The sequence below is a fragment of the Mercurialis annua genome, linkage group LG6 (genome assembly GCF_937616625.2).
Source record: "Mercurialis annua linkage group LG6, ddMerAnnu1.2, whole genome shotgun sequence".
Classification (NCBI taxonomy): Eukaryota; Viridiplantae; Streptophyta; class Magnoliopsida; order Malpighiales; family Euphorbiaceae; genus Mercurialis; species Mercurialis annua.
The window spans coordinates 13,177,483-13,191,744 of record NC_065575.1 but is presented as its reverse complement, the minus strand read 5'-3'; the positions used below and the strand labels follow the sequence as shown (position 1 = coordinate 13,191,744).

Here is a 14,262-nt window from a genome sequence, read left to right as displayed (position 1 = left end):
TGTATAAAAACTGAGTTTCAATATTGTAGGCTGGAATCTTTTACTTGTCATAGTCTCTCAAGGCAAAGTATAGGAGGAATATCCTAAAAATGGGAACTTACTGAAGAATACTTCATTTAGGTGTGAAATTTGATATATTCGTTTTTTTTTTTCAATTTGAGTGACATATAAAATTGTATTTATGTCAAATTAATCATGCTTATAATTCTTATATCAGATCATTTTCTCACAACTTGTTTTATTACTATACATATGGTACAAATTATTCCCCCTTATCCAGTAAGCTCATTGGCATATATAATGTATCCAAAGGCCAATTATAAATCTTATCCAATTAATTAATTAAAATAATGCAAGTTTCGTATAACACAAGATTTTGTTTTATATTTTTAGTTGAAAAAGTAAAAGCCACAATAACCGACCCATAAGAAAAAAGCCAAATATCATAAAAAGGTCAAAATTTTTATAAAAAATTCACAAAAGTCCCGACCTTTCAATTTTGTCGATTTTGGCAAAAACAAATTATTTGGTTTCAATTGTGGCGAACTCTCAATTTAATTTTAATTTTGCCTATGTGTCGCCTACGTGGCATGCACATATATTGAAAGGTCAGAACTTTTGTGAAACCAAATAATTCATTTTTGGCCAAAATCGATAAAATTAAAAGGTCAAGACTTTTATGAAACTTTTGTTAAAGGTTCGGCCTTTTTACGACATTTGGCAAAAAAAAAAACCTCTCTTAAGTCTTCACTAACAATAATAGTATCCGTAACAGAAAAAAATAATTATCGATTCATTTTTACGCGCTCACACAAAAAAGAACACAAAGCTAACTGAAACGGAATCTTCTCTGATCCGATCTAATAATGAGTTCCGCCAATTCCTCGTCATCCTCCGCCCTCACCGGCGAAACTACGGGGACGACAGCAGGCGGAGGTCGAGGACAACCGTCGCCATCATCGTCATCATCATCGGAGAAGCAAAAGGAGAAGGCGAGAGTGAGCAGGACGTCAATGATACTGTGGCACGCTCATCAAAACGACGCTGCAGCTGTAAGGAAACTTCTCGAGGAAGATAGATCCTTAGTTCACGCTAGGGATTATGATAATCGGACTCCACTCCACGTGGCTTCTCTTCATGGATGGATCGATGTTGCTAAGTGTTTGATTGAGTTTGGCGCTGACGTCAACGCTCAAGATCGCTGGAAGAACACGGTGACCTGTTTTATTCTGTTTCATTAACTTAATAATTATTTTTATTAATCTAATTGTTTTTAATGATGTTGATGTTTTGTCAGCCTTTAGCTGATGCAGAAGGAGCTAAAAAGCATAATATGATTGAGTTCCTAAAATCATATGGTGGATCGTCTTATGTAAGTCTACTAGTTCATACTTAATTAGTTACTAACTTGAATTATTAATACTGTGATTATAATTCATGAGACTATTAATTTGATGGGAAAAGTAGAAATGCATGTAATATATGTGTGCTCATTATTAATGTATTTACTTTATACAAATGCTTTGAATGCTTGGCATTTTGTTCTTAGTTAATTTTTGTGCAATCAAATTGTAGGGGCAAAATGGAAGCCATTTTGAACCGAAACCTGTTGCACCGCCTTTACCCAACAAGTGTGATTGGGAAATTGATCCGTCTGAGCTTGACTTCTCGAACTCAGCAATTATTGGGAAGGTGTGATTTTAATCTTTGGAAATCTTTGATTATGCATGTTACCATGAACTTTGGCTTATTGTTTTAGTATCAAACGATTGAGTTTTGGATTATGAATTGTGTTAATTTTTCATTTGAATAGTGAAAGAAGGTTCATTTGCGTGTTATTATCTAGTTGTTAGAAATGAATTTTTATTAAGTTATGCAAGAATGTTTTTTCACTATATCATCTCTGAACAATGGATTGTAGATTTACAGTGTTAAGTTTGCTAGTCATTATGAGGACACCTTTTTTTTTTCTGGATCATTAATTTTAAAGAGAAAGTATGGACTAGTCACCTGTGAACTTTTTTTATTGTGAAAACTATAGTCTTTTCAGGCTGGATGTCGTTCAACCATTTTAGGTGCCTTTCTAGCATGAAAAGTTCTTAACCTTTTCATGTTGGGTGTCAGTGAATCATATTCTTTTTTCTTTATGAATCGGTTGTCCCCAGCTCTAAGTGGACTTCCATCGTTGGTGTCATTTTTTCCTTGTGCCTGTCTGTGTTAGACTTTTTTGATTTATGAAGATGCAGAAGTTGCTTGTGGTTAATACAACCAGAAATTTACTCCTTATTCTGTCCTTGGATATTTATATTATTTTTGTTATGTTTGTTTGACCCTTTGACCTTTCATTCAATCAACTTGTGGGAGAGCCATATCAGGGCCAGTGCCATTAGAAGGTGGCTCGAGCACTGCTACTTTTTCTTCAAATCTCGTATTGGTACTGAAATTTTTTTCAGTAACCTTAATTTTTTTCAAACTAAGTCCCTAACATGAAAACTTTTCATATAAACTCAAAGGAGATATTTATTTTTGAGAATATGGACCTAGCAGAATATATAACTGAACATGACTTGCAACAGTTGATGATTTGTTTTTGGAGATCTATAAGAATCTTTTTTAAAGCAGTGGCCTAGAAACCTAAGTGGTGCTTTCAAATGGTCATGATGTTGCCAAACTTTTTCTAGATCATCTATGCTAAATGATGAATATTGTGGATTTATTGGTCACATCTTATTTATCACCCTTCTTATTATCTAGTTAGGACTTAGGAGCACACAATTAATGGCAAAATGTTGTGTTACTTATAGTCTAAATTAGTTCCAAAATTTAAATGTCTATTTTTTTTCACTTTGTTCACCTTGAGGGAAGTTTAACTTTTAGCGTCCCAATATTTCAGGTCTTGGCATATTTTTTCTATCTCTAGTCAACAAATTCTATTGCTAATAGTGGCTTATGCTGTAGGGATCTTTTGGCGAAATTTTGAAAGCGTATTGGCGTGGAACACCAGTAGCTGTTAAGCGGATTCTTCCATCACTCTCAGATGATAGATTGGTGATGTGAGCTTTGGCTGCTTGTGGTCATTTTGGTTAATTTGCATTGTGAATTCTGATAAACTCTACCTCAGATCTGTTTAAGATGATATTATGATATCTTTGGATGAAGTAAATGTCTTCGGAAAATGTACAAGTTTTCTACAAAGATGATAGACACTATGTTCTAAACTGTACCTTTTTGAAATCAATTAGGAGTTCTAATTAATTTTTAGGTTCTGGTTTAGAACCTAAAGAGAAAATGAAATTCAAATATTTTGACATCGGAGGCACAAAATCTACTAGTAAATGATTCTGTCATTATTATAATTTGAGGAACATAGTTGTCGTCTGCTATTTTTAAAATTTAGATGATGGGCTTCTGCTACTCTCGCACAAGTATATAGGGATTGCCTGCCGTTATTCTGAATTAATTGATTAATTGTTTTTTTTTTAACTTATATTGTGGGTTTTCTCTTTACTCATCTTCCACTTTTCTGATCCAGTCAGGACTTCAGACATGAGGTGAATTTGCTAGTGAAGCTTCGCCACCCTAATATAGTTCAATTTCTAGGAGCTGTCACAGAGAAGAAGCCCCTTATGTTGATCACAGAGTATTTACGAGGGGTATGTCATTCAATATATGTTTGTTTCGATCATTAGACACAGGAAATGTATTCACTCACTTGATAATTTTACCTTTAATGCATCTGAGTGATCCTGGTATTTGTTTGTTGTCATAGGGTGATCTCCATCAGTACCTGAAGGAAAAGGGTGCACTTAGTCCTTCAACAGCCATCAATTTTGCATTAGATATTGCCAGGTAGTGCGAACTTCTAAGCTAGCTCAATCTAGTGCATTTAGTTTTCCTTACTAGAGCTGGGGGTTTCATCTGTTCTGTGCATTGGTTCATTCTTAATATATAATATATTCTATATGTTTGTAGTAAATAGAAAATCTTAGGCTCCTAACTATATCACTCGCCCCGTCCTATAAAGATAGAAAAAGTTGCACTTTCACCAAGATTAAGAAATTAGTTAATAATAGTTAAAATATCAATATCTTTTTAATTTTTTAAAGTTAATTATTATGGATTGGTGATTTAAAAAGCTAAAGCCTCTATATTTAATGCACATGATAAAACTATAGGAGTATTTTAATAAATTTTTTTAACTAACCATAAAAATAGTAACTTTTCCCATCTTTGTGGAACACCAAAAGTAGCAATTTTGTCTATATTTATGAGACGGAGGGAGTAATAGATATTTTCTATTAAACTTCATATGATTGTTTTGGGGATATTTGCAAACAAAATCACAGCCTTTACATATAATTACAATTCTATCATGACCAATTAGAGTTGGCAATGTCATTCATTAGTTAGTTATTTTTTGCAATTCTATAACCTTTTTAAATTTTCGGTGAATTTATGCTATATGGCAGCAACCAGACTGCCCCTCTGCTGCCTCAAACTCTAGTTGCCGAATTAGAATAAATTCACTGGGATTCAAAATGGTGATAGAATTGCAAAACAAAAAAAGAAAAAATTAATTCATGAATGACATTGCTAACTTTTAAAGGTCAAATACAATTCAGTGTAAAAGTAGTGATTTTATTTGCAAATACCTCAACATTTTGCTTGAGATTTTCTTTGAAACTTCTCATACTGCAAAAATGCTTGAAGCAGTTTCTTTCCCAGAGTAGGAGTTGTTTTCTAGTCAGAAGATGTGAGGTTTTGCATCTCTGGTTCTATAACATGATATAGGTCTTTCTCTTTTCGGTCATTTTCATATGCATAAATTGCTTTTTCTTTGCAGTTTTTCTCGAACTGGTGCTGGTAATTCAGCCAGTTTTGCTTTGATGGAAAGAAATGAGTTGTTTAATATTATAAGTAGTATTTACTTGTTTTTTACTCATAGATGCTTTATGATAGTTGAGTTGCATGTTGCTCAATAACATTATGAAATGCTTCATTTACTTGTTGAAAAAAAAAATGTGAGATTGAACCATTCTTTACATCTTGCCTTTGTAATCTTTTGCCAAGTGACATGTAGTTGCAAGTTTATTTATTATCGTGCTAATTTGTTTTGTAAATCCTGCCAGAGGCATGGCATATCTTCACAATGAGCCAAATGTCATTATTCATAGAGACTTGAAACCAAGGTGAGCTCAATTCTGCGTGAAATTTTGTTAGATAAATATTAAATAGTAATCTCTTAAATTACTTATAGCTGATTCGTTTTGGGAAGCGCGGCAAATTCCATATCACAAAAACTGCTTTAGCATTACACATGCATACAAGGCCCTTTCTTGTTGTTTCCAGTGAAATTTTCATTTTCATTCTCATTTTCTTATTTTTTATCTTTTTAATGTGTTCTCGTAAATCTCAGGAATGTTCTTTTAGTCAACTCCAATGCTGACCATTTGAAAGTTGGAGATTTTGGACTAAGCAAGCTCATCAAGGTTCAGAATTCTCATGATGTCTACAAAATGACTGGCGAGACAGGGAGCTGTAAGTGTCTCTTACAAATTGTTTTTTGAATGAATTGGCTTCATTTTCTTGTACTCAAGTTCTTTTGCTTTATTGTTGCAAAACAAAAGATCGCTACATGGCTCCAGAAGTTTTCAAGCACCGGAAATATGATAAGAAGGTTGATGTGTTTTCTTTTGCAATGATACTATACGAGGTAATTTTCTGGCTTCTGTAAGATGGCATAATGAAACAAAGTAATCAACACTGAGTTTTAGTGCATTTTCTTGTTCAATGTAGATGCTGGAAGGGGAACCCCCACTGTCAAACTATGAGCCTTATGAAGCAGCCAAGTTTGTGGCAGAGGGGCACAGGCCGACATTTCGTGCTAAAGGATTTACCATTGAGTTGAAAGAGTAAGTCGATTTCAATGTATATCTAATTCTTTTGAGAGGATTTGTTGTCTGTATATGAAGTATTGGTAGTAAGTTTTTATGCGGCATCCATAACATGAGGAATCTAATCCATATGTCGGTATTGGGCCAATCACTTTGTTGGGATGTTTTCAGATTAACAGATCAGTGTTGGGCAGCTGACATGAACAGAAGACCTTCTTTTCTGGAAATCCTCAAGAGGCTTGAAAAGATAAAGGAAGCGTTACCTGCGGATCATCACTGGAGCTTATTCAATGCATAACACTGCAAGTGATGACAAGGTTAAATATATGAATCTCTACGTGGTACTCCCTTTCTTTTTCCCACAATTGTGCAGATGCTACTGTGAATACAAAGATTCCCGATTTTTATCATGGTCGGTATAGGCATTTGGCCATCTACAATTGAATACTGTCATTCAATTAACCTACATAAGTAGGTTCATTACCTGACCCAGGTACTGGACTTTGTTTTCCCAATTGTAAGTTGTGATGGATTATGAGGTTTAAAGAGTAAATGTGGGATGTTCTAGGTTTGTATATGGTAAACTTTTTGTTCTCCATGTCATAATGTTAATTTTTGTGTTGGAAACTGCAAGCGTTGATCAACGTGTGCGTATTTTGCCCACTTTGCATTTTCTTGGGTGCGAAAAGTTGTATGAGAAGCCGTCTTTTTGAACCACAACATTTTATTCAGCTGAGAATCGGGGAAAACAAAAGGAGACTTGTTTCAAAGATGCGATGCTTATAACTCACCCAATACGCATTTGTAACTCTCAGATCGATGCAGGAGTTCAACCGCATTGATCAGTTCAGTCATTTTCTGATTTATCTGTGTTTCAGTTTAGCTTATACAAAAAATTAATTGAAACTTTTAGAATAGAACTGGACAGATTTTACTATTAAATTTATCAATTCAATTATTTCATTCTACTTTTGCATGCTCTACCAATAAGGAACATAGTCTACAGAGACTGAATTACCGTGCTATTTTCTTTTTTCCTTGAACATAATAAACCTCCAGAAGATAGCTAAGTGAAGAGAATAAAAAATATAAATCCCAAATTACTTAAAATTTATTCTTTCACATCATTTTACAAGAGAGGGCAAAAGATTGTTTTGTATTAGGCAGTTTCAAAATTAGAATTTAGATGAGCTTCTTTTTCTCGAAAAAGGTCTTCAAGTGCCAAACTTGCATGCCTGCTACTGATAAACAAACTAGGAGAGAGAGAAAACTAAGCCATCCCATTCTCGAGTTAGTAGCTCGGTTCAACTCTTGCATTTCTTCTTCTCTGGAACAATCACCAAACATGTTACAACCGAGTATGATCTCAAATTAACATGCCTATTAAGAAACTGTTTTCTTTTTACCTTTCACGGAGATATAACATCTCCTCCTGAATCGAAATAACAGTATCATGCAGCTTCTTCAGCTCCAATTCCATTACCTGCCATTAAGAAAGAAAAAAAAAGCAGGTGCATAAGAATATTTTAAAGTCTATTAATAAAGTTTAGAAATCAATCGCATGAGAAATTTATTAAATCTCTGACACCTAGAAAAGTATTGAGATGTTTTATGATTTACTTAAAGAACGCAGCTGCTGTCAACTTGATATTTATTTATTAAAGTATCAATATTATTGATGGAAGTATCAGTTTGGGGCTTCCAAGAGCTTAATATTAGTCTTTGAAGGTGGCTAGTTCAAGTAATGTGAGACTAACAGGTAAATATAGGAAACCTCAGCAATCCCAACATACAAGTTTGAAATCTTGAACTGAAGATATGGAAACAACAGCTGAAATCGAGTTTGCTGCTGTGCTCGGAGGACCATGGTTATGGTTCCCAATAAAAAATAGATCTGATCATTATGAACTAACATGTGTGAGGGACAGTTGTCTTTTTCGAGTTTAGATACTTTACAATCACATTCAAGAAGCATACTCCACATCAAGCAGTTTATATCTAAGTTTCTAGCTAATTTCTGAGGCTTAAGCTAAATTCACTCAAGTCAACAACAGTCGAGAGCCATGTGCTTCTAGACAATCTACCTAACAACTTGAACGGTTTTCATAGCATAGCGTCATTAGTCGTAAATATTTCATGCAAGCAATGAAAATCACCTCATTTGAGTTGCATTACTGCTCACCAAATGAAAACATAACTTTTATGATCACATTTGTAAAATTATAATTTCTTTTTCTTTATTGCCTACTTTAATTGGATACTGTTAGCATGAGAATTTCACTAAGTTTAATTTTCCTACAACATAAAAGTATCATCGGATCTTTCATTTTTGAATGTTGTTGTTAGTTAAATATGTATCTATCTTTATATATCGTAAATTCTCGGATCGGGTATTACTTAGATGTGAAACTTGCGGACCTCAGAGACCCTCTATGTAGTTGTCTAGGGCGATCGATCTATATCTTTCCCCATAGCCTGACTCTATCGAACCAGCTATTTTCATCCCTAGGGCTGTGTCTCGATCTCCTACGTGCAAAATCTGAGGGACTAGTTCCTATAGAGATTCCTCTTGGTCTAGTTCCACGCCTTATGACGAAAAGGGAGTTGGCGTGACGTAAAGTGAAGATTGAGGGAAGTAGATAAAAATTCCCTTCTGGGGTATTCCAAAGGTGTAACCTAGGCAACGAAAAATGGGCCTGATACTTCAACTAGAGGAGCGACCAGTTGGTTCACCAAATCCCAACCCAGCGTCACACGTTTTCCAGGTCCGAAGAGATCCAGTGCCCAACTATCGACTCCTCCTGGAATTGCATTATCAGAGCCGAGCTATGAATGGCTGTTAGTGGACACTCACCACGGGAAAAATAAGCAGTGTGGTTGAGTCATGCCAATCCATTATTATCCACCAATTTTTTCTTTCCTATAGTATAATTCCATAACCATCTAGCTTAACTTATGCCCTCATTCTTAGCTATAGTTGAGTTTGAACTGATACGTTGCTACATCTTTTACACCTACCTAAGTCTTAACACGGTTGCTCAAGTGCCTGTTACAAAAATTTATGTACTTCAACCTTACCATAGACAAGACACGGCTAACATGTAAAATTGAATGTGTATTTTTCCTGTAACAATTTTTAAGGTTCAACTCAAGCAACGACAAAGTGACACAATAATGGCTGCAAATAAGAAGACTGCCACCACAGCCAAAGCAGGAAATTGCACTAGCATATAATCCAGGGTAAGGTGGTAATTCTTCTGACCATGAGGTTAATTGCCTAAAGAAACCTGATGAGATGGGTGAAACCTAAGGAATTCATAAATGGGCAAGGCAGGTAAAGCTGTATCGCCTGTATACTGAATTTAAACTCTTAAAAAACATTCCAAATATTTTTTTCATTAAAATCTTTGGCATAATAGACAGAAAAAGCTCATTGTGTATTGAAACTGTAAGTAAACATGGCGTGTATCTTATTATGATAGCTCAAATTTATCATGTAAACACCTCCGACTTAAATACCATGGGTTGGGTATGAATATGCAAAAACTGGACAGATAACGGATTCAAATTGCCATTCCTAAATCAACACGAGCTCCCAATGACAATAGTAATAAAGAAAAAGCTGAAGATCCAGGCAATTTCCTCTAACTATTAACCCAACTAAACCATCAGGAAAAACAACAACATTCTCCCTTTATATATAATTGATCATATGCAAAGTGTTAAGACATCTCTCATTACAATTAAAATTTCGATATTTTCACGTTTCTTAACGAACTTTTCCCCTAAAATCTTCTCGTAATACCAAATTAAACACAATCCTCATCACTTCTCTTCTCAACTCTTTTTTTCTTTTCATCAACATTCAACCAAAAAACATTAAACAAGATCAAGAGAATCAAATTGAAAAAAGAAAACTTACATCAATAGAGCCTTTCTTGGCAACATTAGTCCAATCTTTAGCAGCAACACCAGTTTTCCAGTCAAATTCAACAGTCAAAGTAGCCACAGGCTTATGATCCGGCGCCCAAAAACAAGTCATGTAATCTCCCGCCTCCGCCGCAGTAAATGCAAACTGCCCAGATCCCACAAGCTCCGCATAATGATAACTATTCCCATAGCTCGACGTCGCCTATTCAAAAAACAAAGCTATAAACATCAACAAAAATCCAATCTTTTTCAAAAGAAAAACACGGGTTTTACAGAAATACGCAACTCTAACAGTGACGGCGTGAGTAGCGGGCAAGGGCTGGCCTTCATTAGGGTTGATGACGGAGTACTTGCCGACAGTCATAGCATTGCTTTTGATGTCTTCTGCTATACATTTAGTTTGACCTGATTGTAACTCAAACCGAAGTGATTCCGATGTGCAGCTTAATAAAGTTATAATTGTAAATATGACTGAATGGAGTGATCCAGCTCTATGAATAGCCATTATTAGTAGTCTTCTTTTTAGGGATTTTGTTTGTTATTTCTCTGCAAAGTCGTTGCCGTGGCTTGGGTTGCGGAGAAGAGAAGGAAGAGGGGGAGAAAATGGTGTACGTGAGTTATCGCCAGGTGGTGTCACTTGATTGGTTTTAACACGTTTGTTTTTGTTTTTAATTTAATTTTAGGCAAAACTCATTCAAAAGCCCTTGTATTATACTACTTTTATTCGAGAGGCCTCTGTCCTAAAAGTTGCTCATGTTTGGGTCCCTGTACTAAGCAAATCACGATTATAACACTCTTTATGTGGACGGAATTTAGCATGTGTATCTCACTCTCTGTTAATAAATAGAAAAAGATGATGTGGCTTTCTTTTTCATTTATTGAGATTCATGTGGCATTAACTTTAAGGACTTGTCTTACACACAATCACATTTTAATAAAATTGTATAAAACAATATAAATTTGATGACTAAAATATTATTTTTCCATCATCCTTTGTTGGAAATGTCAATTCCAATTCAAAAATCAGTATATTTCTTAAATAAAACTTTGTCTTTTTTTTTTATTTTCTTCTTCAATTCTTCGTTCTTCTATCTCATTCACATGTAAACCCTAAACTGTTACAATTTGGAAAAAATGTTTCCTTAGCTTTATTAATGAATCAAGAAATGTTTATATACAGACTTAGAGCCGATAACCGCTCCATACAGCTATCATACAGTTGGCACAACTAACATACTAGCTAACAAACTTTAACAGGAAGCTAAATATCCTAACTAACAATTAACAGAGAGTTAACTGTCAAACAATAAGAATATATAGGATCTAATAGCCCCCTCAAGCTGCATACAGGTTATGAATGCCAAGCTTGGAAATTGCTTCCTGAAACACAGCAGTGGAAAGTGACTTAGTGAAAGGATCTGCTAGTTGATTGGTAGTAGAAACAGGCAAGAGATGAATGATTCCTTGTTGGATCTTTTCCCTGATCACATGACAGTCAATCTCGATGTGTTTGGTCCGTTCATGGAAAACTGGGTTATGGGCAATATGAATAGCTGATTGGTTATCACAGAATAATAGAGCCGGAGAAGAGTGTGGAGCTTGTAAATCCTCAAGTAGATACAGAAGCCATTGAAGCTCAAAAGAAGTAGAAGCCATTGCTCTATATTCTGCTTCGGAGGAAGATCTAGAGATGGTTTGTTGTTTCTTTGAGCGCCATGAAATCAAAGAAGTCCCTAGGAATATGCAGAAACATGTGACTGATTTTCTTTAATCAACACAACTTGCCCAATCTGAATCACTGAAAGCTTTTAATTGCAGTGAACTAGATGCTGCATAAAACAAACCCTGACCAGGAGCTTGTTTGAGATACCTTAAAATTCTGTGGACACCAGCAAGATGATTCTCAGTTGGACAATCAAGGAACTGAGAAATATGATGGACAGCTTATTGAAGATCAGGTCTGGTGTTACAGAGATAGAGCAGTTTACCAATCAACTGTCTGTAAACATAATTGCTAAGAAGTAAAGGGCTATCTCCTTTGTAATACTTTGTTGTAGAAGAAAGAGGAGTAGGAGCAGGCTTGGAGGTGAGAAATCTAGTGTCTGACAAAAGATCAAGGGCATACTTTCGTTGAGAGAGGTTAATACCTGATTTGCAACGAGCAACTTCCAGACCGAGGAATAATTTTAAAGGGCCAAGATCTTTAATCTGAAAGGCAGTATGTAGTGTGCTCTTAACCTCTGAAATTAATGTCAAATTATCACTGGCCAAGATCACATCATCAACATAAATGAGAAGTGCTATAAAGGACTCATGATGTGTCTTTGTGAAAAGAGAAGGGTCAGCTGAAGCCTAATGAAACCCTTGATTGAGCAAGGATTAATTTGGCATGCCACATCCTGCTTGCCTGTTTGAGCCCATACTATGATTTCTGAAGTTTACAGACTTGAGAAAATCCAGAAGGGATAAATCCAGGGGGTGGAGTCATATAGACCTCTTCATGAAGATAACCATGAAGGAAGGCATTATTAATGTCTAACTGGTGAAGATGCCAGTTTTTGATGGCTGCAACAGCTAGTAAGGTTCTGATAGTGCCCATTTTTGCAACAGGGGAGAAAGTATCCAAATAATCAAGGCCATGTTCTTGGGTATACCCCTTTGCAACCAACCTAGCTTTGCACCTTTCAAGGGTGCCATCTGCCTTGTACTTAACTTTGTAGACCCACTTACAACCAATTGGCTTCTTGCTAGTAGGTAATGCTGTCAGATCCCATATATGGTTGTGTTCTAAAGCTGTAATTTCATTGGCCATAGCATCTCTCCAGCAGCCATGTTTAATGGCTTCATTATAAGAACGAGGCTCAGTTATAGAACTAAGTTGAAGAGAGAAAGATTTGTGTTTAGAAGATAAGGAGTTATAGGAAATAACCTTGTCTAAAGTATGTGGACTGGTAACCTGAGCAACAGTAGCAGAAGAAATAGGTTTGTAGATGTAGTCTTGTAATCTGGTAGGTTGAAGAATGGTTCTTTAAGATCTTCTCAATGTAGGAGAAGGAGAAATAGAAGTAGGTGGGGATGAAAGAGGAGAAATGGAAGAGGTAGGAATGGATGGAATAGTAAGTTCATCATCATTTGTATCATAAGGTGCAGGAAAAACAATGTCTGCAGAATCAGGGTTGATAGCTGCAGGCAATTGTGGATAATGGAATATGGTTTCATAAAAGACTATATCTCTGGATATAAAGACTTTCTTAGAAGACAAGTCAAATAAAGTATATCCCTTTGTTGCATCAGGAACCCCAATGAATATACACTTTATGGCTCTGGGATCAAACTTAGTTCTTAACTCAGAGATTGTGGAAGCATAGCAGAGGCATCCAAATACTTTGAGTATAGAATAATCTGGAAGAGTTCCAAATAGTTTGGCAAAGGTTGTGTCATTTTTTAGAACAGGTGATGGGATGCGGTTGATGATGTATGCTGCATAGGGTACACAAAAATTCCAGAATGAAGCAGGAACTGAAGCCTGAAACTTGAATGATCTAGCAACATTCAACAGATGTTGATGTTTTCTTTCAACCACACTGTTCTGCTGTGGTGTGTACACACAGCTAGTTTGATGTATTATTCCCTTTGACTTGTAATAAACAGGCATGTCAAATTCAAGTGCATTATCAGTCCTAATGCACTTAATTACTGTTTTGAATTGTGTCTCAACATAAGCACAAAACTGTTGAATAATACCCCTTGTTTCTGCCTTAGACTTGAGAAAGAACACCCAAGTATATCTACTATGATCATCAATGACTGTTAAAAAATACTTATGGCCATTCATTGAAGGAATTTTTGTTGGTCCCCACACATCCATATGAACCAAATCAAATTTTTTATTGCTGATAGAGTGACTTACAGGAAAAGGAAGCCTCTTGTGTTTTGCAAAATGGAAAATATCACAATGACTGTGCACTGGAACAACTATACTGGAATCAACAGCTTGTAGCAGTTTTATTCTACTATTGGACAAATGTCCTAATGTATAATGCCATAAATCTGACTTGGCAACAGTAGAAGCACTCATAACAGCTCTGCAAGAAGACTTAGAAACATTGTTGCTACCATTTGACATCTTAAGATGGTATAAACCATTTAGCTTCTCAGCTAATCCAATCATCCTCCAGGTCCTGATATCCTGGATAAAGCATGAGTTAGAGTGCAATATCATGCATAACTGATCATACAAAGAAGTCAGTCTGCTAGCAGAAATTAGATTGAAGGAGAATCTGGGCACAAACAACACATTCTGTAGTGTAATAAAAGATGGGATTCTCACTGTCCCAACATGTGTAACTGGAAAATTTTCACCATTTGGTAATTTGACATAGACTTCCTTTATAGGGGAATAAGAAGTGAAGAGAGAAAGAGAGCAAGCAATGTGGTC

General features: G+C 35.6%; 2 protein-coding genes across 2 annotated transcripts; one reads left to right on the top strand and one right to left on the bottom strand.

The window, feature by feature from the left end:
* The first annotated feature begins 767 nt into the window (after positions 1–767).
* Positions 768–6,521, top strand: LOC126653471 (serine/threonine-protein kinase VIK-like). The gene is made up of 11 exons (XM_050347372.2): positions 768–1,214; positions 1,298–1,372; positions 1,576–1,692; positions 2,959–3,053; positions 3,533–3,653; positions 3,770–3,849; positions 5,130–5,189; positions 5,417–5,538; positions 5,628–5,713; positions 5,797–5,912; positions 6,066–6,521. The coding sequence occupies exons 1-11, from the start codon at positions 867–869 to the stop codon at positions 6,190–6,192; spliced, it is 1,347 nt and encodes a 448-aa protein (XP_050203329.1). The 5' UTR covers positions 768–866; the 3' UTR covers positions 6,193–6,521.
* Positions 6,522–6,965: 444 nt separating this feature from the next.
* Positions 6,966–10,458, bottom strand: LOC126653474 (transmembrane emp24 domain-containing protein p24delta9). Its single transcript, XM_050347378.2, has 4 exons — positions 10,111–10,458; positions 9,817–10,026; positions 7,301–7,377; positions 6,966–7,221 (listed from the first exon to the last, which is right to left on the bottom strand). The coding sequence occupies exons 1-4, from the start codon at positions 10,327–10,329 to the stop codon at positions 7,077–7,079; spliced, it is 651 nt and encodes a 216-aa protein (XP_050203335.1). The 5' UTR covers positions 10,330–10,458; the 3' UTR covers positions 6,966–7,076.
* Between the last annotated feature and the right edge of the window lie 3,804 nt (positions 10,459–14,262).